Source organism: Nycticebus coucang, chromosome 6, assembly GCF_027406575.1.
Source record: "Nycticebus coucang isolate mNycCou1 chromosome 6, mNycCou1.pri, whole genome shotgun sequence".
Classification (NCBI taxonomy): Eukaryota; Metazoa; Chordata; class Mammalia; order Primates; family Lorisidae; genus Nycticebus; species Nycticebus coucang.
In genome coordinates, this window is record NC_069785.1 from 1211175 (window position 1) to 1238631 (window position 27457).

The window sequence follows — 27457 nt, forward strand, 5'->3', positions numbered from 1 at the left end:
GGATAGCAGACCCAGTCATCAGAGGGCCCTCAAGGAAAACACAGGGCGCCCCAGCACACAGCGGGCGCCCGGAGAGCCCTGCCCGTCCAGGGTGGGGGCCGGGCAGGCACTTACTGTAACAGCTCTCGCAGGCCCGGCCGGCCCCAGGGTTCTGGCCTGGTGCCCCTGTGCCATTCACCACACCGGCCTTGACATTGTTGACGCTAATCTGGTTTGGATTTGGCTTATTACTTAAAGGGTAAAAGGAGAGAAAGGGAAAAGTCACAGGAGCATGGACCTGCGAGGATCCCCCCTGCATAGCACATGGGCCCACTGGATGCCCCTCGTGCAGACTGGGGTCCTTCCAGGGTCCCCAGGCCACCAGCCAAGCCCTAAGCCCAGCTCAGTGGCCAAACACTGGGCACACTCATCTGGGTCCTGGACCCCCACCCCACCTGGCAGGGGCCAGGATGTGCTGAGACCCAGCCCAGTGTGGTAGAGTCAGAGTTCCCTGCCCCGAGCCGGGGACACACTCACTAGTTGGGAATATAAACTTGCTTTAACTTGCTCTCGGCTTCAGCTGCTTTCAATCGTTTCTTAGAACAAAACAGAGGACCAGAGGTCACCATATGGAGGCCAACAGGGGCTCAGGTTCCCTCCCTCCCCTGGCACCGAGGCCGCCCCGGTGCCCGCCTGCCACACACCTGCTGCACATATCTGTCAGTGGTCTTCCACATGTAGTAGTACTCAATGATGCTGGTCAGCGACTTCCATGGTAGCTGGCAGACAAAGGCGTTGTCACACAGGGCGGTGGTGCTGGGGGTGCCACAGCTAGCATGCCCCCCCAGCAGAAGGGGTTGGGAAGATGAGCCACCACAGGGCTTAGGATCTGATGCTGCAGGTGGCACTGCCCACCTGGCCCTCTCTATCAGTCACTTCTTTATTTTTTTGAGACAGAATCTCATTCTTGCCATGGGTAAAGTGCTATGGCATCATCATAGCTCACACCAACTTCAAACTCTTGGTCTCAAGTAGTCCTCTTGACTCAGCCTCCCAAGTAGCTGAGTCTTTTTCAATTTTATAATTATTATTATTATTAGAGACAGAGTTTCACTTTATTACCCTCGGCAAGAGTGCTATGGCATCACAGCTCACAGCAACCTCCAGCTCTTGGGCTTAGGTGATTCTCTTGCCTCAGCCTCCCGAGTAGCTGGGACTACAGGTGCCCGCCACAACGCCCGGCTATTTTTTTTTTTTATTGCAGTTTGGCAGGGGCCGAGTTCGAACCTGCCACCCTCGGTACATGGGGCCAGCGACCTACTCACTGAGCCACAGTCACTGCTCTAAATTTTTTTTTTTTTTAAAGAGATGAAGTCTTACTCTCTCACCCAGGCTGCAGCACAGTAGTGTCATCATAACTCACTGCAGCCTCCAATTTCTAGGCTCAAGCGTCCCTCCTGCCTCAGCTTCCCTAGTAGCCAGGACACAGGTGCCAGCGCCTGGCCACGTACCAGCCAGCCACTTAGCAAACCTGCATTTTAATTTGGTGTTAACTCCAAACTTCTTTTTTTTTTTTGTAGAGACAGAGTCTCACTTTTATGGCCCTTGGTAGACTGCCATGGCATCACACAGCTCACAGCAACCTCCAACTCCTGGGCTTAAGCGATTCTCTTGCCTCAGCCTCCCAAGTAGCTGGGACTACAGCCCACCACAACGCCCAGCTCTTTTTTGGTTGCAGTTCAGCCAGGGCCGGGTTTGAACTCATCACCCTCGGTATATGGGGCTGGCGCCTTACTGACTGAGCCACAGGCGCCACCCAACTCCAAACTTCTTAAAACTCCTTCCACGTTTCACTCTTTTCCTATAACACTTCAATTTCACTGTTCTTCTCGCTATGCACGGCAGCATTTAAAACTGTGAATTGTCCTTGGTGCTTCCTTTGCTATAATCCCAAGGATTTTAAGCTTACCAGGGTTTTCACCATGATTACTCTCTAAAATCTTGCCATTGTGGGCTTGGCGCCCGTAGCACAGTGGTTAGGGTGCCAACCAGATGCACAGAGGCTGGGGGGTTCAAACCCGGCCCAGGCCTGCTAAACAACAATGATGACTGCAACAACAATAACAATAACAAAAATAGCTGGGCATTGTGATGTGTGCCTGTAGTCCCAGCTACTTTGCAGGCTGAGGCAAGAGAATTGCTTAAGCCCAAGAGTTTGAGATTGCTGTGAGCTATGACACGACAGCACTCCACTGAGTGCAACATAACTCTGTCTCAAAAAAAATAAAAAAATAAAAAATAAGTAAAATAAAATCTTTTTTTTTTTTTTTTTTTTTTTTTGTGGTTTTTGGCCGGGGCTGGGTTTGAACCCACCACGTCCGGCATATGGGACCAGCGCCCTACTCCTTGAGCCACAGGCGCCGCCCAATTTAATGTTTTGTTTTGTTTTGTGGGGTTTTTGGCCGGGGCTGGGTTTGAACCTGCCACCTCCAGCATATGGGACTGGCGCCTTACCACTTTGAGCCACAGGCGCCGCCCAATAAAATCTTACTATTGTGTTCCTGTGTTCCATCCCCCACTATGATTTACAACGTCACCTCATTTCTAAGGGCTTGAGTCAAGCACTATGGTTAGAGAATCTCACCTGTGAAGTGTATGCTTCTCTGGCATTTACCAACTTTATGGTCCCAGTACTCTGTGAACTCATGCTACAACACATACTCTGTGGCACGGATTTACCTAAGAACCTGTCTCACTAAGTACAGAATTTGGACAGTTCCTATGTTTTATTGGCTTGAGCTGTGGCATAGGAGATGGAGCTGAAATGAGTCCCTCTGGTGCAGCCCCATGGCCCCTCCTCTCCCTCCGATGTCCCCAGGGCTGCATCCCAGGCTGCCATTCAGCTCTGAGGAGTCTCCCTGCCACAGCCACGCTGCAGCCTCCCCCCTTCCTTCTCTGTCCTGGAATCAATGCTGTTTTCTTTCAACCCTTGTGCTCTGGCTCTATTTATTTTTTTGTCTGAGAAAGTTTTGGTTATTTTATTTTACTTTTTTTTAGCTTTTGAGCCAAGGTAGAGACCTGTCTGCCTTACGCCCCTGCCTGGCCATCCCACCCCCCGGCCAAAACACTCCACTATGAGTCAGCTTTCTGCACTGGCAGGTGCTTCCCAGGGTGGAGCCCCAGTGAGCAGGTCCCTTTGAGAGCCCCTCTGCTGGCCCAGGCCACTCTCGTCCACTGTCTTTCCAGGTTGGTTCTTTGAGCCTGTGGCTCTTCCTCCAGCCTGTTCATTTCTCCTGCACTCTGGCTGCTTCTCCAGGCTCCCTGCACACTGACTTGGGGTGTGACTGTTTCTGTGGCACCGGCAAACACACTGTGTTCTGGCCCCTCAGAACCAGAGGCTTTGCCAGGGGTTGAAGGTGTTCTCCTTTCAAATGAATTTAAAATTGAGGAGGATTTCAGATGGGGGTGCAAGAAAAGCATCACAGGCTCGCTAGGCTAAAGCTTTTTATTTTTGAGACAGTCTCAAGCTGTCACCTGGGTAGAGGGTCGTCGCGTCACAGCTCACCGCAACCTCAAACTCTTGGGCTTAATCAATTCTCTTGCCTCAGCCTCCCAAGTAGCTGGGACCACAGACACCTGCCACAACACCCGGCTATTTTTCTTTTTTTTTTAGAGACAGAGTCTCACTCCATCACCCTCAGTACAGTGTCATGGCGTCACAGCTCACAGCAACCTCCAGATCTTGGGCTTAGGCGATTCTGCCTCAGCCTCCTGAGTAGCTGGGACTATATGCACCTGCCACAACGCCCAGCTATTTTGTTGTTTCAGTTTAGCAGGGGCCGGGTTTGAACCCACCACTCTTGGTATATGGGGCTGGTGCCCTACTCACTGAGCCACAGGCACTGCCTCCGGCTATTTTTTGGTTGTAGTAGTCATTGTTGTTTGGCAGGCCCAGGCTGGATTCAAACCTGTCAGCTCCAGTGTATGTGGCTGGCACCCTAGCTGCTGAGCTACAGATGCTGAGCCATAGGCCAGAGCTTTTAAAGGACATAAATGGGAATACGTAAAAAGTTCAGCTTAGTTAAAAAAAACAAAGACACAGGAACCAGCAGGGAAGGGGGGCTGCTCATATCTGAGAGACTCTACCCTGTCCTTGTCCCAGGTGGCAGCAGCAGACCACTTCTCACATCAGTCCCACTAGGTGCCCCCATGCCTGTCTGCTCACATGGTGGCCAATAACAAGGCTGACAAGAAACACCGTGGCCTCTATGGCCGAGGCACATGATGGGAGACGCAGAGGGGAAGTTAGTACTGGCTGTGGCTTGGGCTGTAGGGTAGGCCCCCTAACAGAGGAGAATGGGGCCCAGGCCCTGCACCCTCCACCCCTCCAGCGACCCTGCCACAGTACTCACAAAATCTTGCTGAATGTCTGTGAAATCCTTCCCGTATTTTTCCAGGGCTTCCTCAAAGAGGTTGGCCTCTGATGCAGACCACTCCTCCATCTCATCCCTGCAGAGTACTGGCCCACCCTGTGGCACCAGGGCCGAGATGGCCTTGGAGATGTCATAGATGTTCTTATGAAGTGTGTCCATGGCATGGAACTGTGGCAAGAGACACAAGGCCGCCCGTGGCCAGTGCTCGGCCAGGTCCGAGGAGGCTTTCCCTGCACCTGGCCATGGCCCCACTCCCTCAGCAGCTCAAAGTGACATCCTGGCTGCCCATGTCCCCGGTGGAGGGAAGGGGGTACGGCTGCCCCACTCCAGCAACCACTCACCAGGGTGATGTCCCGGGAGGCGGCCGCAGCACTCATGTGCAGACTGGGCTGTCGGACAGAGCTGCTGCAGTCCAGGGCCCGTGCAAAGGTACCCACGGAGCTAGGGACACGGACATGTGCTGACTGCCCAAGCTAGACAGGCAGACCCCCAAGCCCACTGGCCAGGAGCTAGGCTGTGCTCATTGCCACAGGGTGGGGTTGGGAGGCACAGGACCAGAGCGGCCATGGGCATCAAAGAAAAGCCCCAGGGCTGTGACTCCCTAGAGAACGTGTAGGACATGACTAGCCGCTGACTTGAAAATTGTCCTGAAATCCACAAGCCCCTGACTGAGGGGGGACCTGTCACAGCCACTGAGGGAGCCCTGGGGTTCCACCTTCCCCGCTAGGATTCTGAGCTCTCCCAGGAAAAGCAGATGGGCCCTCCCAGGTGCTGCCCTGGGCTGCCTCCTCCCTCCCCAGTCTCCAGCTACCTGGGGCAGGCTAGGAACCAGGAAGGCCCTCTGTCTAGACCTGGCCCTCTGACCTACAGGAAGCAGGCTGCAGCAAGAAGCCTCCACCCCTGGGGAGGTGGGAGCACCTGGGCCAGCCCCTCCTAAGCATCTCAGAGAACTCAGGGTCTTGGGGAGGACCCACTGCAGGTGTGAGGGCTCCAGATAGGGTTGTCCCAGGAGACGGCAGTGCCCTGGCCACCCCAGTCCTGGGACTCACCGGGCCACCACTAGGAACTGGTCGATCTGTTTGTCAACGAGTGGGTTGTGAGCCTCCCACACCTTGGTCTCCAGCTTGGCCTGGTCACGGCCGTCCTCCTCCCCTGCAGGCAGGAAGTGTAGTCCCATGAGACCTATGACAATTCCCGCCAAAGCCTTTCTTTTTTTTTTTGTAGAGACAGAGTCTCACTGTACCGCCCTCGGGTAGAGTGCCGTGGCATCACAAGGCTCACAGCAACCTCTAACTCTTGGGCTTACGCGATTCTCTTGCCTCAGCCTCCCGAGCAGCTGGGACTACAGGCGCCCGCCACAACGTCCGGCTATTTTTTTTTTGTTGTTGTTGCAGTTTGGCCGGGGCTGGGTTTGAACCCGCTACCTTCGGCATATGGGGCTGGCGCCCTACTCACTGAGCCACAGGCGCCGCCCCGCCAAAGCCTTTGAAAACTAGCCCTGCATTGTGTGATGGCTGCATCCTTCTCTGGGCCAGGTGCTGGGGCTACTGGGACACAGAAGGGACAGCCGTGGGCCAAGGAGGAAAGGCCAGGGCAGGAGCTACACACACACACACAGGTACACGGATGTGTTCCCACAGGCAACACATGCATGGTCTGACACAGGAGTGCCAGGGCACACTGGGTACAAAGGGGTGTCACACCAGCAAACATGTCACCTCACGGGGCTGGGGTGCTGCACTGGGGGGAGAGTTAGGGTGAAAACAGCCAGCAGGGACTTGGGCTGAGCAGCAAAGCTGCGTGCTGCAGCCCAGCTTGACCCCAGGGCAGGGGCTCGTCAGCAAGTTCTAATTAACATTTCACTTAGAGACGCCGAAGGGAGACCCTCATTGCGGGAAGTAACAGCTCCATTGTGGGCCTCGTGCCAGCTCCAGGCACCCCCTGAGGCCACAGCACCCCCCAGCCCACCCTGTCTACCCAGGCAAGGCTGGGTATAGCCCCAGCTGGGGCCTGAGGGGTCGATCTGCAGGGAGCACCACAGAAAGCTGAAGAGAGCATCTGACCCTGGCCAGGGCTTAAGGGTGCCTGAGGAGGCCACCTTTCCTCACCAAGAATAAGCAGTGGTGTCAGGAGAGACCCTCAGCATACTCTGTGTCCCCAGCGGGGCCAGGCCTGACTTGCAGTAGGACAACTGGTGTAGCTGGACGCTCAGACAAGCGCCACACCCATGATCCAGTGCAGAGGTCAAGCCTCACATCTTGCCAAGATGCCACTAGCTCCCCTTCAGCCCCTGGCAGGGATAGGCCTCCTGGCTGGGGACTCCTTCCACAAGCACAGGGCAACCTCTAAGGCCCAGACGGGACTGAACATCCCCAGGACAGCATCTGCCTCTCGCATGGGCACCAGCTCTAGGCCCACCTTGAGGATTGGAAGAAGCCGCCAAGCTGTGAGCAGGGTGGGGGCCTGGCACTGGGCTCACATCCAGGTGGTGGGAGCTGCGCAGGCCGAGAGTCTGAGGCTGTTTCCAGTCACCTGAAGGACTGAGATGGGGCTTCCTGCATCGTGGTTGGGTCTCCCTCCTGGTGTAGACGCTGCCCTGAGATGCACAGCCTGGGCCCGAGATAGACCTTCAAGGTCACAACACTGCACCAGCAATTGCCAGGTACCCAGCCCAGAGGCAGGAGCCAGCCGTCCCTCAAGGTCCAGCCTATCTTCCCTGGAACTCCACAGGCACTTGTTTCCAATGTCCTTTAGATCTCTTCGCACCTATATGTACGTATCATTTAGCTCTCAGTTATTAGGGAGAACATGTGGTGTTTGTTTTTCCATTCCTGAGATACTTAGGAAAATGGTCTCTGGTTCCATCCAAGTTACTGCAGAACACATTATTTCATTCCTTATTATTTCATGCCACTTGGAAAGGATACAAATTTCATTAAGTGGGGAAAGCTCTGGAAGCCACATGCCACCAAATGGAGAGGTCGTGGGAGGTGGCCTGGGGCCAGGTGGTGGTAGGGCTATGGAAGGGCAGACACAGGGAGGGGAGGGCTGCTCCTGCATGGCCCCGCTCTCCAAGTAGGACCTGGCCATAGTGTGCATCTCCTTGGGCTCTTCCAGGCCCAGGATCTAAGGGTACTCCAGGCAACAGCAGGGGTCCAGGTGTGGCCCCTGGCCTTTCAAGCTACTCCTATCTCTTCGGTCTTCACCATGATCAAAGTCCACGTGGATCTCCCAGCTGGGTACCCTCAGCACACAGCATCTTCAAAGCCATGAGGTGGATCTAGTGCCTCAGAGTGGGACCTTCTCAAGCTCGCATGGCTACACTGACAGAAGAGGCCGGTTGGCTCCAGTGAGAGGGAGCGTGTGTGTCCAGGACATCCTGGGTATGACAGTGGGGAGGAGGCCTCTGAGCTTGCCCCAAGAAGAATAAAAACAAAGAGCCCACGAGAGGCAGGTGGGGCTGAAGAAGACCAGGACGTGCACAGGCCAGAGCCCGGCCACCGGGAAGCATGATCGCCTTGAAGTCAGATGGCACAGCTGCAGACAGACGCTGCAGAGCCTAGAGCCCAGAGCCCACTTGAAGTCAGATGGCACAGCTACAGACAGACGCTGCAGAGCCTAGAGCCCAGAGCCCACCTGAAGCAAGTGGCAGCAGACACCAGGCGTGACCTGAGACAGGGCCGAGCGTACCCCGAAACTGCAAGACAGGGAGAAGTGCTCAAGGGCAACACCTTCTGGTCCATGTCTGTCCAGCAGGAGCCCAGGAAAGAGAGAGAAAAGGGCCAGGTGCAGTGGTTCACACCTGTGATCCCAACAGTCTGGGAGGCCGAGGCAAGTGGATTACTTGAGCTCAGGAGTTTGAGATCAGCCTGCGCAAGAGTGAGACCCAACCTCCACTAAAAATAGAAAAACTATTTATGGGTAGATGGGCACTTGGGCTGCTTCCATGACTTGGTAATTATGAACTGGGCTGCAGTAAACGTTCTGGTACAAATTTTTGATCCTCTGGGTATATAGCTAGTAGAGGAATTGCAGGATCGAACGGCAGGTCTGCTTTTAGTTTCTTGAGTTTCCTCCAAACTTCTTTCCAAGGTCATATTTGCTTGTATTCCCACCAGCAGTGTAGAAATGTTCCCTTCTGTCCACATCCACGTCAACATCTGAAGCGTTGGGATTTTGTGATGTGGGCTACTCTTACTGCAGTTAGATGATATCTCAAAGCAGTTCTGATTTGCATTTCTGATGATTAAAGATGATGAGCATTTTTTCATGTATTTGTAGGCCATATGCCTGTCTTCTTCAGAAAAGCTACTGTGTCTTGAATAGAAATGGGGTTATTTGTTCTTATTGATTAGTTTGAGTTCTCTGTGGATTCTAGTCATCAGACCTTGTCAGAAACATAACCTGCAAATATTTTCTCCCATTCTGAAGATTGTCTGATTGCTTTACTGACTGTGCTCTTGGTGGTGCAGAAGCTAAATTTTTAGTTTGATCAGACCGGTAATATATTTTTGGTATTGCTTCAATTACCAAGGGGGGTCCTCCTCATAAAATATTCTCCCAAGCCAATTTCTTTCTTTCTTTTTTTTTTTTTTAAGAGACAGAGTCTCACTTTGTCACCCTCGGTGGAGTGCCGTGCTGTCACAGCTCACAGCAACTTCCAGCTCTTGGGCTTAGGTGATTCTCTGGCCTCAGCCTCCTGAGTAGCTGGGACTACAGGCGCCCGCCACAACGCCCGGCTATTTTTTGTTGCAGTTTGGTGGGGGCTGGGTTCTAACCTGCCACCCACAGTATATGGGGCCGGCGCCCTACCGACTGAGCCACAGGAGCCACCCACCCAGGCCAGATTTCTTCAAGCATTTTCCCTGCACTCTCTTCTAGTATTTTTAGTTTCATGTCTTAAGATTAGATCTTTTATGCAGTGAGAATCAATTTTTACTAATGGTGAAAGGTGAGGGTCCAATTTCAGTCTTCTACAGGTCGCCAGCCACTTCACTCAGCACCATTTGTTAAATAGGGAATCTTTCCGTGAATGAATGCTTTTGATAGGCTTATCAAAGAACAAATGACAATAAGTGGCTGGGTTCATCTCTTGGTTCTCTATTCTGTTCCATAGATCTACCTCTCTATTTTTGTAGATTTATAGTATAGCCTGAAGTCTGGTAACGTGATTCCTCCTGACTTTTTATTTCTGAGTAACGTATTGGCTATATGAGGTTTTTTCTGATTCCATATAAAACGAAGCACTATTTTTTCAAGACCTTTAAAGTATGACAATGGTGCTTTAATAGGGATTGCTTTAATCTGTACATTGCTTTGGGTAGTATGGACATTTTAACAATGTTGATTCTTCCCAGCCATAAACATGGTATGTTTTTCCATTTGTTAATATCTTCAACTATTTCTTTTCTCAGAGTTTCATAGTTCTCTTTATAGAGATTTTTCATGTCCTTTGTTAGGTAAACTCTCAGATATTTCATCTTCTTTGGCCCTACTATAAAAGGAATAGAGTCCTTGACTGTTTTTTCAACTTGACTATTGTTGGTATATATAAAAGGTACTGATTTTTAAGTATTGATTTTGTATCCTGAAACACTGCTGTATTCCTTGATCACTTCTCAGAACTTTGTAGTGGAGTCCCTGGGGTTTTCTAGGTATGAGATAGTATCATTCGTGAAGAGAGAGAGTTTGACCTCTTCTGACCCCACGTGGATACCCTTCTCTTGCCTAATTGTGATGGCTAAGACTTCCATTACTATGTTAGCAACCATCTTCTTTCTTTGTTCATATAAATAACATCAACAAAAGATTATAAGCAGAAGTTAAGCCACATTAGATTGAGCTCCAAGTGGTAGGTTTTGGAGTAGAGGTATTACCTATACTATACTTATTATTCATAAGTTTTTGTTTGTTTGAGACAGAGTCTCACTTCGTCATCCTCAGTAGAGTGCTGTGGCATCACAGCTCACAGCAACCTCCAGCTCTTGGGCTTAAGCAATTCTCTTGCCTCAGCCTCCTGTAGCTGGGACTACAGGTGCCTGCCACAACGGCCGGCTATTTTTTGTTGCAGTTGTCACTGTTGTTTTTTGAGCTGGCCCAGGCCAGGTTGGAATCCACCAGCCTTGGTGTATGTGGCTGGTGCCGTAACTACTGTGCTATAGACACTGAGCCTGTTCAGAAGTTTTAATCAAAAATTGTTTATTTGGAGGTAAACACCCATAGGACAGGTATGATAGGCTTATTCAAGAATAATTAAAGAATTTATTTAAGAACAAATAAATTTATTCAAGAATAATTAAATGTAAGAAATGCCATATTTTAAATGAAATTATCCTGGCTTGCATCTTTCAACCAATAAGATAATAGGATACCTAAGGATTTGGGAAGCTCCATCCATTCTCCTTGAGATTTTATAAGAATCTAAAGCAGTGGTTCTCAACCTTCCCAATGCCATGACCCTTTAATATGTTGTGGTGACCCCCAACCATAAAATTATTTTCATTGCTACTTCATAACTGTAATTTTGCTACTATTATGAATTGTAATGTAAATATCTGATATGCAGGATGTATTTTCATTGTTACAAAGGGGTCGCGACCCACCGGTTGAGAAGTGCTAATCTAAAGGAACTGACACGCCCTGGAGAAGGAAGAGTCCCCTGCTGTGTACAGAACACAGGGCATCCCCAGCCTGCAGGCTGGTGCATCTAAGGCTAATTATCCAGTCATTAATTGTCCATTAAAGTGGCTCAGCAGTGATGTGGAGGGCCCAGTCTAGACAGCCAGAGCCCCTCGTTACTACAGGGGTCCTGTTGGTTGTCTATAGTGACTGCATATTGCTCTCAGTTGCCCTTCCTCAATAAATTTTGTTTCTTGCTTAAAAATAAATAAATAACAACATTAGAAAAACTAGCTGGCATTGTAATGAGCACCTGTAGTCTCAGCTACTTAGGAGGCTGAGGCAGGGGGATCACTTAAGCCAAGGAGTTTGAGGTTGCTGTGAGCTAGAAAGAGGCCACAGCACTCTACCCAAGGTAGAAAAGTAAGACTCTGTCTCGAAAAAAAAGAGAGAGAGAGAAGAGAAGGCTGGGCCTTGCCATAAAGCACGAGTGCAGACACAGCAGGGCAGCCTCCCGGGAGCCCACGAGGGATACAATGACCCCTGGTGACTAAGGCACCATCACCACTGCTGCCCACACAGGAGACAGAGGCCCCCAGGCCAGGTAGGCGGCAGAGCAGACAGCTCCAAATTCCAGAGCATTTCAGAGCTCATCCTGAGAATGTCCCAGGGAGATGGTATAAGGAGAAACCAGGACCCCAGCTGGACATTTAGATGGAGCCCAAGAGGTCTCTGGGCACCACAGCAGGAACCAGTTGTCAGCAGGACGAGCACATCCAACCACAAGAGGACAACGAATGAGGCCAGAGTCATGCCTGAGAACAACAGAGACCTCATAGCACCAGCCAACGTGGCTTAGGCCCAATGTGACCACCACTTGAGGGCTCGGTATTATTTCAGCACCACATGCTAACACAGCCACGTGACCTCCACTAGAGGGCTCGGTATTATTTCAGCATCACGTGATAACACAGCCACGTGACCTCCACTTGAGGGCTCAGTATTATTTCAGCACCACATGCTAACACAGCCACGTGACCTCCACTTGAGTGCTCGGTATTATTTCAGCATCACGTGATAACACAGCCACGTGACCTCCACTTGAGGGCTCGGTATTATTTCAGCACCACATGCTAACACAGCCACGTGACCTCCACTAGAGGGCTCGGTATTATTTCAGCATCACGTGATAACACAGCCACGTGACCTCCACTTGAGAGCTCGGTATTATTTCAGCATCACGTGATAACACAGCCACGTGACCTCCACTTGAGGGCTCGGTATTATTTCAGCACCACATGATAACACAGCCACGTGACCTCCACTTGAGGGCTCGGTTATTATTTCAGCACCACGTGATAACACAGCCACGTGACCTCCACTTGAGGGCTCGGTATTATTTCAGCACCACGTGATAACACAGCCACGTGACCTCCACTTGAGGGCTCGGTATTATTTCAGCACCACGTGATAACACAGCCACGTGACCTCCACTTGAGGGCTCGGTTATTATTTCAGCACCACGTGATAACACAGCCACGTGACCTCCACTTGAGGGCTCGGTATTATTTCAGCACCACGTGATAACACAGCCACGTGACCTCCACTTGAGGGCTCGGTTATTATTTCAGCATCACGTGGTAACACAGCCACGTGACCACCACTTGAGGGCTCGGTATTATTTCAGCACCACATGCTAACACAGCCATGTGACCTCCACTTGAGTGCTCAGTATTATTTCAGCATCACATGATAACACAGCCACGTGACCACCACTTGAGGGCTCGGTTATTATTTCAGCACCACGTGATAACACAGCCACGTGACCTCCACTTGAGGGCTCGGTATTATTTCAGCATCACGTGATAACACAGCCACGTGACCTCCACTTGAGGGCTCGGTATTATTTCAGCACCACGTGATAACACAGCCATGTGACCTCCACTTGAGGGCTCGGTATTATTTCAGCACCACATGATGACACAGCCACAAGATGACATGAGGGAGGAGGTAGAGACTGACCATAAGCTCACAGGTGCACGTCCTGGCAGGTAAGGAGGGCCCAGTCTCTAAAATGAAAGTCTGGGGCCAGGTACTGACAAGAAGCCCTGTCTGCTCCACCCACAGCTGCTATTACTGGGCAGTGGCCTCCATTCAGAGCTGATCCCAGTTTAGGCCTGAGGGTCCAAATCCAGACCAGAGAGAAGCAAGTCTAGACCCCTGAAAACCATGGGTGCTGGATGAAGGTGCTGGCCCTCAGTGGCCTAGGTAACGCACTCTCTTTGTGCCACCAGAGAGACAAGACACAGATGCCCTGAGGCGCCCGGAGACAAATCCCGACTCAGAGGTGGCACCACGTGGGGCAAGGAGCCCAGAAGCGACGAGACATGGTCTCTATCTCCCAGAACCGAGTCCTAGACCACCCATGTAACCACCACCTGGGCTGAGATGAGATGCCGGAGCCCCTCCCCAGCCTGGCTTCTGGTGCCGCCCAGCAGGGCTGCCATCCTTGCCTGCCCTGCCGCCTCACAGCAGGAGGACCAGGTTTCAGGCTGAGAAGGGCAGTGAAGTGCATCACCACGTAGAGCCAGGCTGCTGAGGCCACGAGAGCGTGAGGCACTCCAAGCCCTGAGGCCACATCCACTGCCCCTGCCCTTCCTCCCGCAGCCAACATCCAAAGGCAACACTCAGGAAACACCAGTGGATCCACTTAAAAGGCCACTCTTAGAGACAGAGGATCATTAAAACACATTGGAAACCCGGTGTCAACAGAAAACAGTCTCAACTTGCCAAAGGTAGCCGGTCGGCAGGCTCTGCTCTGAGGCTTGGGGCTCCCCCAGGACCCCAACTTACAAAGCCCTGGCCGCCATACTTGGTGGAGGGGGCCCCAGCCCTGATGCCAGCCATGGCCCCACAGCACATCTTGCTCACTCCAGCCCGCAGGCCACAGCAAACCCATCACCCAGCAGTCGGGAGCAGGGAGAGGGGCTGTGCCCCAGACCGTATGGCCCCCTGCTGCCCTACCTTCTTTCAACAAGTCGGTGATGTCTGCTTGGTACCGGTTTCCCACTCGAATCTCCCCTTTGTCAGCCAGCAGGGTCTTCTGCTGTGGGTCGTAGACTAGAGAATAGAAGAAGAAATCCTGAAAAACACCATACAAGACAAAGGTGTCAGCACGTGCCCTCGGAGGTGGGGAGGGGCCTGGGGGAAGCGGCTGCTGCAGGGGTCCTGAGAGTGGAGGGGACACCCCTGCCCGACGCTGCTGTGGCAGCTACAGCAATAGGAGAAGAGACAGAAACACAAACAGAGGACGAGGACAGACCTGACATGACTCTCAGAGGATGGGGACCTGCCTGGAAACCCCAAAGAGCTGATGGACTTAGACTCAAGAGTTCAGCCAGGTGGAGCTGACATTTCTAGCTGTAGAACCATTTGTAATTTAATTTATGAAAAAAGTGTTAAAGGGGCTGGCTGGGCACAGTGGCTCAAACCTGTAATCCCAGGACTCTGGGAGGCTGAGGCAGGTGGATTGTCCGAGCTCAGGAGTTCAAGACCAGCCTGAGCAAGAGCCAGACTCTGTCCCTAAAAATAGGTGGGCACTGTGGCAGGCACCTGTAGTCCCAACTACTTGGGAGGCTGAGGCAAGAGGACTGCTTCAGCCCAGGAGTTTGAGGTTGCTGTGAGCTGTGATGCCACCGCAGTCTATCAAGGGCGACACAAGTGAGACTCCGTCTCAAAAAAAAAAAAAAAAAAAAAAAAGTGTTAAAGAGTAAGGAAAAGCAGGAGGTCACACGATACAAAGCTAACACTCTGGGCACAGTCTTGGATGCCTCAGCTGTCAGAGGACATGTCAGCAGATAGATAACCACAGCATGTTCTGGACTCAATGCCACGAAGCATTGACAGGAGGGGTGGGCACAGCCCTCCTCGCTGTGACACTGTCTCTGGCAGCCACCTCCCCCCCAGTGGAACTCAGGGGCTACACAGCCTTTCCCAACCTCCCCTGTGGGTGTCCTGACATGTGGCTGTGCGCTGTGGAAACCGTGGCCTACTGATTTTGGTCATCTTTACACCATCCTGGACTTGTCACCCCATGTGCTCTGGTGACAGGTGTGGCAACTCACCCTCCTGTTTGTGTTTCATCTTCCTTGGCTAACTTTTGGATCTGGGGGGCCCTCATCCCATTTCCCCCTGTGCTGTGTTCTGAATGCTACCTGCCCTGCATCTTTTTTCTCAACAGGTGCCTCTGAACACTAGGATGTCACAGCACAGTGCGCCCAAGAGCAGGCACAGAGTCCTTGTCTTCCCGAACAAAGTATGTGACTTGTCCAGGGCAAGCTACTGAGCTGAGGCACCCACAAGACCTGCTATGCACAGATTCTTATGCCATTTCTTCAGATTAATGAAAACCAGACAGCCTGAATTCTGTCCTCAATGTTTGGTAGCCAAAGCAGGATGGGTCTGGCCCCTGTGTGCCATGGTTGGTGAGTTGGGTTTTCTTTCTGCCATGAGTCCGTTTGTCAAGACTTTATCTGTGAAGACCACGGGAGGTGTGAACAGGAGCACAAGCCCCCCAGGCTGACATCATCTGCTTCTGCCAGACCCACATGAGCACTGCCCCCAGCCTGTTAGATTCCATCCTAACCTCAGGCCTGTTCAGACTACCCACCTGGAGAATGGGGAAGCCACTTCCTGTGTCTTGCAAGCGTTAGACACCCTGCTATCACTCCACAACTGCGGGCTGCCTAAATGGCTAAGTGAAAAATGAGCCATGAAGACTGCTTAGGTTGTCTGTAGAAAAGCACCGTCCCCACCTGCCTGGCTGTCTCTGGCCAGAAACATACAGCATGGACGGCCCTGTTACCATGTCCGCACCTCAGAGCCAGCCGTGCTGCTCACATACGCCTGTGCCCACAGGCAATGGCAGCCTTCTCTGTGTGGCACTAACTGTGCACAGCATCCTCAGACTCCTATGGAAACTCCCAGTTTCCTGGGAAGCAGGTCTCTCTGCATCCATCCCCTGTGCCCACTGGCCTGCTCCAGGCCAAACTAGGAGTGAGGTCACCACCTCCTCAGGACCACACAGGGCAAAGGGTATGGACTTAGCTTGGGACACCCATGGCCAATGGCCAAGGCAGAGAAAATGGTGCACCAGCCTCCCGGGGCTATGCACAGAGGGGACCAGAGCACTGCAGGAGTAGGACTCGGGCCCAGGGCTCTTAGCCTTGCCCAGCCGCAGTTCCCTAGAAACTGTTATGTGTCCTCTACACAACCAACTGCTCCAGACGCTCCCAACCTACCAGGCCCCAGAAAACCCCATTTTCCCACTAGCCATTTCTCATGAAACACAGCACCACACTCTTGCTCAGGGGTGACTTTGCTTCCTAGAGGCATGTGGCATTGTCTGGAGACACTCCTGGTTGACACAACTTGGAAGTGGAATCTGGGTGTATATGACAGTCCTAGAAATCACCTCTAGTAAGGGAAAGAGGAGCCACCTGGGATTCCATCCACTGCCTAAGGGAGGCCAGGCAAGCCTCTTGCAGGGACTTGGGTGGCTCCCGCCTCACCCCCTACTCTGTCCTCCCCAGGGGGACCTCCCTGTCAGCTGTCCAGGAACAAGTGGTCCCCAGAGCAGGCAGTGGGGGAATTGGAGGGAGCCCTGCTCCCAGGAATCTGGACTTGGGGATGGGGAGCACAGGAGGACACCTGGCAATGGTTGCCAGGACACGATGCTGTTCCCCTCAAGTGGCCGGAGAGCCTCACCTCCCGCTCCAGGTAGGACTTGAGGGACTCGGTCTCGTTGAGCAGAGTGACGCTGCACTTGCCCCTGCAAGAGAAGGACCAGCAGGCTGGAGGGGAGAAGGCAGCAGGGGGGCCCGGGCGGGGCGGCGGGGCTACCTGATGTGCGTGGCAGGCAGGGACTCCAGCTGCCGGGACAGAAATAGCTCCCGGTGCCGCAGCTGGTGCTTGAGTTTCTCGGGCAGGTCCACCATTTCTGGGTTCTCCATTTCCTCTTCAATTTCCCCTGAAGGATGGAGAGTCCACGAGTCAGCACAGCTGTAGCACTGCCAAACTGAGGCCCACCCACCCTGTGCAGGCCTAGCCAGTGTGGCCATACTAGAATGCTCACTCCCCTGGCCACCTGGCTCTGTGCTGCTGCCCTGTCCTGGGCAGCCAAGCACTCCTATGAACGGGCCTGTAGATGCTCAGGACCGGGGCCCAGAGAGGAAAAGAAGAGGGACAGCATCCAGGACTGGCCTTGGAAGCAGCAGGCAAGAAGGGAGGAAGGGAAACCGAGGCAGCAACTCCCATATGCCCAGGACAGGAGGGTGAGGGGCAGATGCCCTCTGTGCTTGTGCCCCATCCCCCAGGCCCCAGGCCCTCTGCAGCCCTCTCTGCACCAGCAGGACACCCCTCAGGGCCAGGCCACAGCAAGGTTGGACTGTAGGCTGACGCCGGGCCATGGGCAGTAGGCAGGCAGGCAGGCCGCCCGCTCAGCCCAGGGACACAGATGAGAGGCACCTTACCTTCCTCACCGTTGTCGGCCCCTGGTCCGGCTTTATAGCAGACTGACAAGGCTATATAACAGAGAGCCCATGGCAGAGTTAGTGCCAGCCCAGGGACTTGTCCCTGCCCAGGGTCTGGACCCAGGGCTCCCTGGCCAGGGGCCAGGCAGATACAGTTGTGGTGAAGACCTCCCAGCCCTTACTTCCCAGCCACCGACCAGCTGGGCTCCTGTATCCCCCCGGAGCAAAGCCTGTAAGCCCTCCCCCAAGACCACCCCCCCAAATGCCCCCAGCCTCTCCCAGGCCCCAGAAGTAGGAGTGTGCTATGAGGACCCCACTGACCCCAGCCCCACACCACCTGCTGCCGCTCTCTGCTGCCCCCCTGTGGCGGCTCCCAAAACCAGCACACCTCCCCCGGCTTCATGTCCTCAGCTGCAGTCCCCTCTGCAAAGTGTGCCTGGGCAGCTGTCCAGTCAGCAAAGCCCAAGGCAGCTCTGCCGGCACCTCCAGGTGCCATGTGGGCTGGGATCCCATCCTCTGCCCCATCCTGCCAGTTCCAATGAGGGCCTCCAGGAAAACTTGACCCCTGACACCTTTGTCCACATTACATGAGGGCTCTCTCCTGGAACCACCTTGGCTGGGGGCCATGTTCTGGCAGGTTACAGCAGAACTTAGGTCACCATACTCTCAAACCATCCACCTAGGCACTATGAAGTAAAGGACCCGGCCTGCCACCAGGTGTCCAGGGACAGGAAGTGCTCTGGCCCACTCGTGGACACGCCCAGTTTAACAGCAATGCCAGCTTCCCTGGGATGCATGGGCAAGCCAGGGCTGTGCCACAGCCAGGCCCCACAGCAGGTCCCCAACATGGAAGAGGAGCCCACCTTGCCACAGACATGCCCAGCCCTGCAGGACTGCACCACACTGATGGGCCTGCACTGCACTGATCCACTGAACACCCTCTAGAACACGCCTTCACAGACCCCAAGACCCCCGCTCTTGTCATCGGCACCTGGAGGGTGCAGCACTCAGGGACAGGATACATAGGGGTGTGCCCCAGCTCTAACGCTCCCCTTCTCTGGGCAGGTAGCCAGGGTCCGACTCTCCCTTGAAGCTGGACAAAGATATGGCCAAGTAGCTGCTCCTTCTAGGCAGCCTGGGGGGCTGATCCAGCCTGTGCTCAGGGTCTGGGGCCCAGCCTGGCTGCACTGACCCCAGGGGCAGCTCCAGCCTGCATCCCACCAGGCTACGGAGAACAGAGAGAGGAGAGACGCTCCTTCCCAAAGCAACTGCTGGATCCCAACTCACCAGAGAGTGACATGTCCAGCGGGGAGCCCCGTCAAGGAGGATGGAAGGGAGTGGAGGGAACGTGCAGCCCGTCCCTCCCCAGAGCAGGAGGAGGCTGGCAGACTGCCACCCTGCACTCACACTACAGCGCCTGGAGCTGCGAACAGTATCAAGGTCCTTCCGCTTGAGCTGGCACCACCACAGAGGGCCCTGGACCTCCACACACTAAGAACTCGGCCCCACCAGTGACAAAGAGAAAAGTAACTGTTCCCAGTCAGACCTCACCGGGCGACCAGGTAGGAGCTTCAACTTCCTGAGTGTCCTCCTGCCCCAATCCCCAAGGGCCTCAGCAGGAGGGATGGCCTGGGGCTGCCCCTTGGCACCAGCAGGCTTGCTCCGCGCACCTCTGCCCACGTGGCCTCTGCACCTGCTTTGCCCAGAACGGGGCACCCCTGCTGTGTCTGGTTCACCAGGTGGGAGCTTTACCTGCTCACCAGCACCAGCTGCAGCTAAGCCAGGCCAGCCCTGAGCATAAGGGTGCAGCCCCCAGCAGCAGCCCTCGCAGGTTCAGGTGTGAAGTGTAAAGAGGAGGCGGAGAGGGACTTGCTTTCTGAAAACACTGTTCAACCACCAGTGGAAACCTCTCAGTAAAGTAAAAACGAGCACAGAGACCATAGGCCAGGCAGCAACCCCGGGCCCCGGCCTGGACCACCCCAGAACTGACCCATCTGCAGGACAGCCCAACCAGCTCTGAGATGCCTCCAAAAGCAATGACAGAAGAAAAAATAAGTTTCCACCAAGGACAGGTATGCCAGCCAAGCCCACGAGAAGCACACAGAGGACATGGGCAGGGGCAGATCCCAGGGATGCCGTAGACACAGACATCACTAACCCAGCCCCCAAGCCCCATGTGGGTGACCCCAGCACGCAGGGCTCCCACAGCCGGCTGGAGAGGACAGGTGATGTCAGAGCAAGCAGGAAGAAGGTGGCCAGCTGGGCCAGAACCCTGAGAGCACACCCTGGGGGAGGCAGGACCCACCCAGCCCCGCACACCCACCCTGTCCGCCAGTAGGCCACGGGGCAGCAGCTGGAACTCACTTGCGTGTTTGTCCGCCAGGGCGATGAGGGTGCTGGAGATGTCACGCCTCCTGTAGAAGCACACCACCTTGGCCTCCACGTTCCCGTTGGCTGTCTGCAATAGCAGGGCACAAACACCTGAGAAACACCGCCACCCAGCACAGCTCCCAGACGGGCTCCAGGCTGGACCCACCTGCCTGTGGCCCTGCCCCATCCAGGACCTCAGGTGTAACCACAGCCACATCTCAGCACTCTAGCCACAGGCAGGTCAAAGGGAGCAAGTCTCAGAGCACAGAGAAGCCCCCTGGGAAGGGACAAGCCCAGACTTCAACACACCTCAACCCACCCTCTCCTCTCAACCTCCACCCACTCCGAGCACCACCTGGAAACACTGGAGAATGTGTTCCAGCAAGGAAAAGGCCCCACCAAGCTGACAGGGCTCAGAGGCTCTGGGAGCCAGGCTCGGCAGGCGCCACCCTCTGACAGTGGAATTCAGCCAGATCCTGCACTGCCCCCAGCCTGAGTGGCGGAGGCCAACTCTGCTCCTCTGTACCCCAAAGTGAACATTGGGGCGGGGGGAAAGCTGCAGGCTTCAGTTTGGATCCACATAAAAAACAGGAAAGGAGGGCGGCGCCTGTGGCTCAGTCGGTAGGGCGCCGGCCCCATATACCGAGGGTGACGGGTTCAAACCCGGCCCCGGCCAAACTGCAACCAAAAAATAGCCGGGCGTTGTGCCGGGCGCCTGTAGTCCCAGCTACTTGGGAGGCTGAGGCAAAAGAATCGCTGAAGCCCAGGAGTTGGAGGTTGCTGTTGAGCTGTGTGAGGCCACGGCACTCTACCAAGGGCCATAAAGTGAGACTCTGTCTCTACAAAAAAAAAAAAAAAAAAAAACAGGAAAGGAGCCAGGTGGAACTGGGAGCCTGTGCACTAGGCCTTCAACACCCACAGCTGCTGCAAGTCGGCCAAGCTGACAATGTGCAGGAATTGGGGCTGGACTGAGAGGCTGTGAGAGGAACTAACAGGAGTTCACACGATGTCTACAGTGAGGTGGGGGCCACAACCCTGCGGCTCCAGTTGTGCAAGTGCACGGTGCACTGTCATGTAAGACAAGGGCCTGCCACAGTGCCACCCAAAGCCTTGGCTTGCAGTGGGACACCACCCTTTCTTCCCACTGAGTTACACATCCCACCATGAGTGGGCCTCAGCATGGACACCACACTCTGAGCCACCTCACTTATCTCATTGGTCAAGGTTCTCCTTCTGGGGGCTGATTTGACTGGCTCCTGGGTCTCCCTGACACACCTCATCATGCTGAGATTGTTTCGGTGATTAATGTGGAGTCTAGGATGTCAAAGTACATCGTGACATTTGCAGTGACACGTGAAGCCAAATGCCCGCCAGCCTGGCCACCCTCATGACACCACAGCTGGGGTTAAAGTCACTTTAGTGCTTGTTCCCTATCACCGCTAACCAGGCAGAGGTGGCAGGCTAGCTCCAACATGGTCCTCTGGCCCAGGCGCTGCTTCCTGAGGTTGATGATCGGCAGTGCAGATTCTCCTGCTGAGGTTGATGCTCAGCAGCAGAGCTTAAAACACTGGAGGGCCCCGGCTGCCGTGGTCTTCCTGGCATCCAGGGAGACCCCAGCCACCACAGGCTGGTCGCTCATGCCCCCACGACCTCTAACACTCCCCTTCTTAGCTGGCCACCTTCCGTGGGGTTCCAGGTGTGCAGGGTGCGGGACTCGCTGAGCTGCCTGACCTTCTCCCCCGAGACAGCGCCACAGAAAGGGTGGTGCTCCACTGTTCTCCCTGAAGACATCTCCCACCACGCTGTGACGTTTTAACGTGTGCCTTGAAGGAGCCACCATTTTTCTTCCAGAATGTTGTATTCTCCTTGCTGCTCCCTTCTACTTTCTGGGAGTGTCTTCAACTTTATCACCTGACCCTTTTATTCCATTTTTTACACTTCTTGTCTTTAATTCTGCCCACGTTTCCTGGCGCACCTCCCCTCCTCTGGGCGCGCCAGTGGGCGGCTCTGCTCTGCTGTGCTCCTCCCAGCTCTGCCCCACACGTCCCTACTCGCTCCCATGCTCACCGCCCCAAAAGACTCGAGATTTCCAGGGGGGAAGCCCAGTGCATATCACCATGCATGGTGATGGTAGTGCCCCGGCACACAGGAGAAGCTCTGAGGCCTTCCCCGGCCTGGGCCAAGAGGGTGGGTTGCCCCACAGGAGAGCTGGGTGTTAACCGGTGCCTGTGTCCAGCCCCCAGTCCCCGCTGCAGTCCAGTGTGGGGCTCTGCAGGTCCCTGTGGCCCCCAAACAGACTTTCGACCCGTCTTCTTCTTTTTTTTTTTTTTTTTGGTTTTTGGCCGGGGCTAGGTTTGAACCCGCCACCTCTGGCATATGGGACCGGCGCCCTACTCCTTGAGCCACAGGCGCCGCCCTCGACCCGTCTTCTACACTGTCCACGTAGATCACACACATCCCCGCCTCCCACCCCCGCACTCAGCTGCCTCTAGGTCATCCTTCTCCGGGTGGTAGCTCCTTCACCCTTTGGACACTGCTGTTCCTTCCTTGCTACTTTGGGGAGGGTGTCAGTGGGAGAACAGAGGTAAAATGTCCACTACCAACCAGCCACGCCAGTCTGGCAGCCCTCAGCCTGCTGTCCCCCCCCGGAGTCCTGGAGTTTTACACTGATGTTGTTGGCCACGCTCTGCCATGGGCCCTACAGTTTCCTCAGGCATGCTGAGCACCTGGACCTGTGGGACCCCCAGCAAGGCACTCAGCCACTCTGCCTTGAGCTGGCCATGGGAGAGATAGGCAGTGCCCCACCGCGCCTGCACAGAAATACCTATCTCCACTCCGACCAACTTCTAAGCTACCACAGGTCACATGGCCTGGCCCTGAGGAGCTTGGAGCCACGTCTGATGGAAACCCACATGGTTGAGAGGCTAGAAACCCAGTCCGACAGCCACCGGCGTGGCTGCTGTGTGCACCTGCGCTCTGGCACTGTGCCAGAGGTGAGGCGAGGGCACCAGCTCCCAAGAGGCAGGTCACTGCTGAGGCATCCCTACCTCCCAGAAAGCAGGGCTGCCAGCAGCTGGGTGTGTGGGGCCAGCGGGGCTCATCTAAAATATATGCTGAGACACGTGAGTGGATGGCTGGCTATCCAGCACTCAGGAAGGCGAGCCACTGTGACTGGAGCTCCTGTGGAGATGCTAGCCACCCCAAGGCCCCTGCAGGCTGTGAGCAGGGCCAACCACAGAGTGCCTGCCATGAGCAGATCCTACGAGCAGGCAGGGCCTCCACACAGTAGGCTCGGGGATATCTGGTCACTGCCCAGGCTACCAACAGACCTGGCACTCAAGCCAGGGCTTCAGGGGAATAGACACCTCTTCTCCACTCTCCTTGTCCCCAGGCTGGTGGCTGATGCCATAGAGAAAGGCCCTGAGTGAGCTTGGCAGGCCTGATCCACACCGTGCCCTGCCAAGGCAGCCACAGCCCAGGGCAGGGCTCAGGGCCACAGTCTGAGGTAGCATGATGCCTGCCCCACTGGGGAGACAGCCATTTCCCCCACTGTGGACACATCCCCATCTCATCCTGACAGTCCCACATCACCATGGCCACTAGGCCTAGGTCCAGGGAGGCACTTCTCACAGATACACCAAGGTAGCCCCAAGGGTCCATGCATGACAACCGGCAGCTCCAGCTGGGAGCACAGGGAAGCTGTCAAGTGCCTAGTGACGAGCCCTGCGCTCTGCTGGGAACGTGTCCACAGTGGGGGAATTGCCTGTCTCCACCCCGACTTCCAAGCCACCACAGGACAGAGCAGAAGTCAGAGGGATCAGGCCTGGAACCACACCCATGCCACCCCCACAGTCCCTGGCAGGGGCACAGTGGCTGGCCCGGAGGCTCCCTGCAGATACCGCTCATGGTAGAGGGGCTCCCTAGCCCTCCACAGACACCACCAGCTATGGTGGCAGAGCCAACAGCCCCAAGGAGCCTGTGCTGTGAGCTGACAAGGAGGTGAACAGAGGTGGGGACAGGCAGGGGCTAGGCAGCCTCCACAGTAGGCCCGCCCAGGCTGGCCACCCTGAACACTGCTGCCCTTGGTTTCCGATGGATTCCAGAATCGTCCCATCTGCTAAGGCCCCTGAGGAGACACCTGCACCTCTGATGGACCCTCAAGCATCCACCAGGACCTGGCTTGGTCTCCAGGGGAGGCCCACATGGTGACACAGGCCCCAGTCCCTGAGGCCTGAGCAGGCAGTGGCCCAAGGACAGCCCCAAAGCCCAAGGCCACCCACTCTGGGTGGGGTCGGAGGACATAGTCTCATCCTACACAGCAGCCCCCGTCAGAGCTCAGGGACAGAGACAGACACTGAGAACCCAGAGGGTGCATGTTGAGCCCAACACTCCTCAAGTGACAGAATCACCACCCCTCCCGCAGAAGTGGCAGGCGGCCGCCAGGGCCCACGCTACCTTGTTGAGCTCCTCGATCCTGCGGATCAGGTATGGGTTGCTGGAGGAATTCTCGAAGTAGACGTAGTCTGCAGGAATTCAGAGGAAGCGTCAGTCCACAGTGCTGCACCTGAGCCCGTCTCAGCGCCACCTCCTACCCCCGGGCCGCTTGCTCCACTCCCTTGGGACCGGGCGGGGGGCGGGGAGTGGGGGGCAGAAGGCGTGGGGCAGGCAAAGCCCCCACACCATCTAAGGGAGGGGATTGAAGCCAAAACTCATGGACACCTCCCCACAGCCTGCAGCCAACTTGGGCACAGCATCCCAAGAGTCACAGCCCCCCATCGGCCCCCACCCTACCCTCCAAACACAACCAAAGCAGCAACGACCAGAAAGCAGGCCAGGGCTCCCTGGGTTGCAGGCACAAAAACAGAGCAGGTGCTCAAACAATAACACGGTCACCCTTATCAGCATTCAGGGACAGAGAAAGATACCAGCAGCCCAGAGGTGCCATGGTGACCTCTCTGGGCTCTCCGGGAATGGCTGAGCACAACTCTTCCCTCAGTGATGAGACAACATGAGTCCAGCCTTCTCACCAGAGAGTGACGGAATCTTCCAGACACCAGGAAGCTCACCCTGAGAGCCAAAGGAGGCCCAGGCTGGGACCAAAAGGACTGCAGGGGGTCAGCCCAGGGAGCAAGCGAAGCTACGTCCTCATGACCCTGGTCAGTGAGCAGCCCACTCTGCAGACAAGGGCTGACCAAGAAGTTCACTGGCTACAATCGGCCCAAATGCCCACAGCAGTCACAGACTCAGCAAATCTCGCCCCTCAGTGTCCCAGAGCTCAGGTCAAGTCTGTGGTGTTAGGACCTCCAAGGAGAGCCTGAAGAGCATCTCCCTCGACACACAGCTGAAGACAAACGCCCATGAGGGCACAGCGGCAGGCACACACGTGTGAGGGCAGAGCTAAGCACATGTGAGGGTGGGCACACGTGTACAGACATACTCCTATGCACTCTGCTTCCTCAGTTTACCCGGGATCGCCAACAATGTGGCTGCAGTACCACAGAGCACCATGGAAACATTAAAGACCCAGAAAGACACCCCCACAGCACTCATAGAGGGACAGGCACAGCTGACAGGAAGAAAGGTCTGCAGAAATGGCAACAGCACAAGGTGATGGGAATGATCTGACCTTAGATTGTGGCCAAGCTTGTCCGACTCTGAAAATACTAAAATCCACTGAATTGCCCGCATAAAACAGGTGAATTCCATCACACATAGATGTTTGAAATTCAAAAGTTTCGAATCAATAACCTAAGATTTCATTCTAAGAAACTAGATGAAGTGAGGGCGGCGCCTGTGGCTCAGTCGGTAAGGCACCGGCCCCATATACCGAGGATGGCGGGTTCAAACCCAGCCCCGGCTGAACTGCAACCAAAAAATAGCTGGGCGTTGTGGCAGGCGCCTGTAGTCCCAGCTACTCGGGAGGCTGAGGCAAGAGAATCGCTTAAGCCCAGGAGTTGGAGGTTGCTGTGAAATGTGTGAGTCCACGGCACTCTACCGAGGGCCATAAAGTAAGACTCTGTCTCTACAAAAAAAAAAAAAGAAAGAAACCAGATGAAGTGCAAATTAAACATAAAATGATTATTTAAACTTGCCAAAAACTGGGGGCGAAAACACAAAGTCCCTGTAACAGTGAGTAGACAAGCCCCCATCTAAATCTGGAGGGTCCATCTGTGCAAAGGAAGAGTCCTGGACAGTGAGCAGAAACGAGGTCCCAGCAGTCACACCACACAGGACCACACTAGAAGGTTGCCCTTTTGGGGAGGCCGGCCAGACAGACAGGCTGTGAGTGGTGGGACTATGAGTGAACTCCACGGTCAGGAGACAGAAGGGCAGAAACAGCAGTGACCACACAGAGGCCTGGAAAACAGGGGGCATGAACTGCTCTGTGTCATGATGGTCGTAGCAGCAATTCAACTATATAGTTTACCAAAATTCACAAGCATTTGAAAGGTGCCCTGGATGTAAATTATGCTTTGATAAGTGAAGGCTAAGTGGCAATTACTCAAGAAGCAATAAAGAGCAGAAATCAGTCTGGGCGGTAGCTCATGCCTGTGATCCGAGTACCTAGAGAGGTGGAGTGGGAAGGTTTCCTGAGGCCAGGAGTTCAAGACCAACCTGAACACTATCGAAAGACTGCATGTCTACAAAATATAAAACTAAAGGCTCAGCACCCGTAGCTCAGTGGTTAGGGCACTGGTCACATATACTGGGGCTGGCGGGTTTGAACCCGGCCCAGGCCTGTTAAACAACCATGACAACTACAACAAAAAAATAGCTGGGTGCTGTGGCAGGTGCCAGTAGTCCCAGGTACTTGGGAGGCTGAGGCAAGAAAATCGCTTAAGCCCAAGAGTTTGAGGTTGCTGTGAGCTGTGATGCCACAGCACTCTACTGAGGGGGACATAGTGAGACTCTGTCTCAAAAACAAATAATAATAAAATAAATAAAATTTAAAAAGAAAATAAGAAAATGAGCCAGGGGTGGTGGACACCTGTAGTCCTAGCTTCTTGGGAGGTTGAGGTGGGAGGATCCCTTCAGCCCAGGAGTTTGAGGCTGCAGTGAGCTGTGATTACACCTCTGCACTCCAGCCTGGTTAACAGAGTGAGACCCTGTCTCTAAAAAATTCATTACATTAAAAATCAAATAAAGAGTGAAAATCCAATGAAAAACAGAAAAATGACAGAAAAAAAATCAAAGGAACCAAAATCTGATTATTTATAAGATCAATACATTGATAAGTCTACAGCCAGACTGATAAAGAAAAAAGGAGAATGGCACAAACAACCAACCTCAGGGAGGAGAGAGGAGAGGAGACAGCACTACAGAGCCTACAGATGGGAGGAAGGCCGAAGAAACCACCCGGAGCTTCACAGCAAAGACTGACAACCGGCATGAAAAGGACCAACTGCCTGAGAGGCACTGAATTCTAACAAGGAAGCTGGCGATGAATTCCAACAATGACAAAAACTCCAGACCCAGATGGCTTCATGGGTGAATTCTATCAAACATTTAAGGAAAAATCAGTATCAA

The 27457-nt window shown here is 54.3% G+C and overlaps 1 protein-coding gene across 2 annotated transcripts in view; it reads right to left on the reverse strand.

The window, feature by feature from the left end:
- Positions 1-27457, reverse strand: part of MTA1 (metastasis associated 1) — a 53843-nt gene that overhangs the window by 5835 nt on the left and 20551 nt on the right. For both annotated transcript variants that reach the window (XM_053594116.1, XM_053594117.1), the window contains exons 2-13: positions 24386-24453; positions 19925-20018; positions 17561-17611; positions 16932-17058; positions 16797-16860; positions 14055-14172; positions 5462-5564; positions 4754-4853; positions 4392-4580; positions 684-758; positions 517-575; positions 115-230 (exon numbers count right to left, since the gene is read on the reverse strand). In XM_053594116.1, coding sequence (XP_053450091.1) covers positions 115-230; positions 517-575; positions 684-758; positions 4392-4580; positions 4754-4853; positions 5462-5564; positions 14055-14172; positions 16797-16860; positions 16932-17058; positions 17561-17611; positions 19925-20018; positions 24386-24453 — 1164 coding nt within the window. The remainder of the gene's footprint in view (positions 1-114; positions 231-516; positions 576-683; positions 759-4391; positions 4581-4753; positions 4854-5461; positions 5565-14054; positions 14173-16796; positions 16861-16931; positions 17059-17560; positions 17612-19924; positions 20019-24385; positions 24454-27457) is intronic.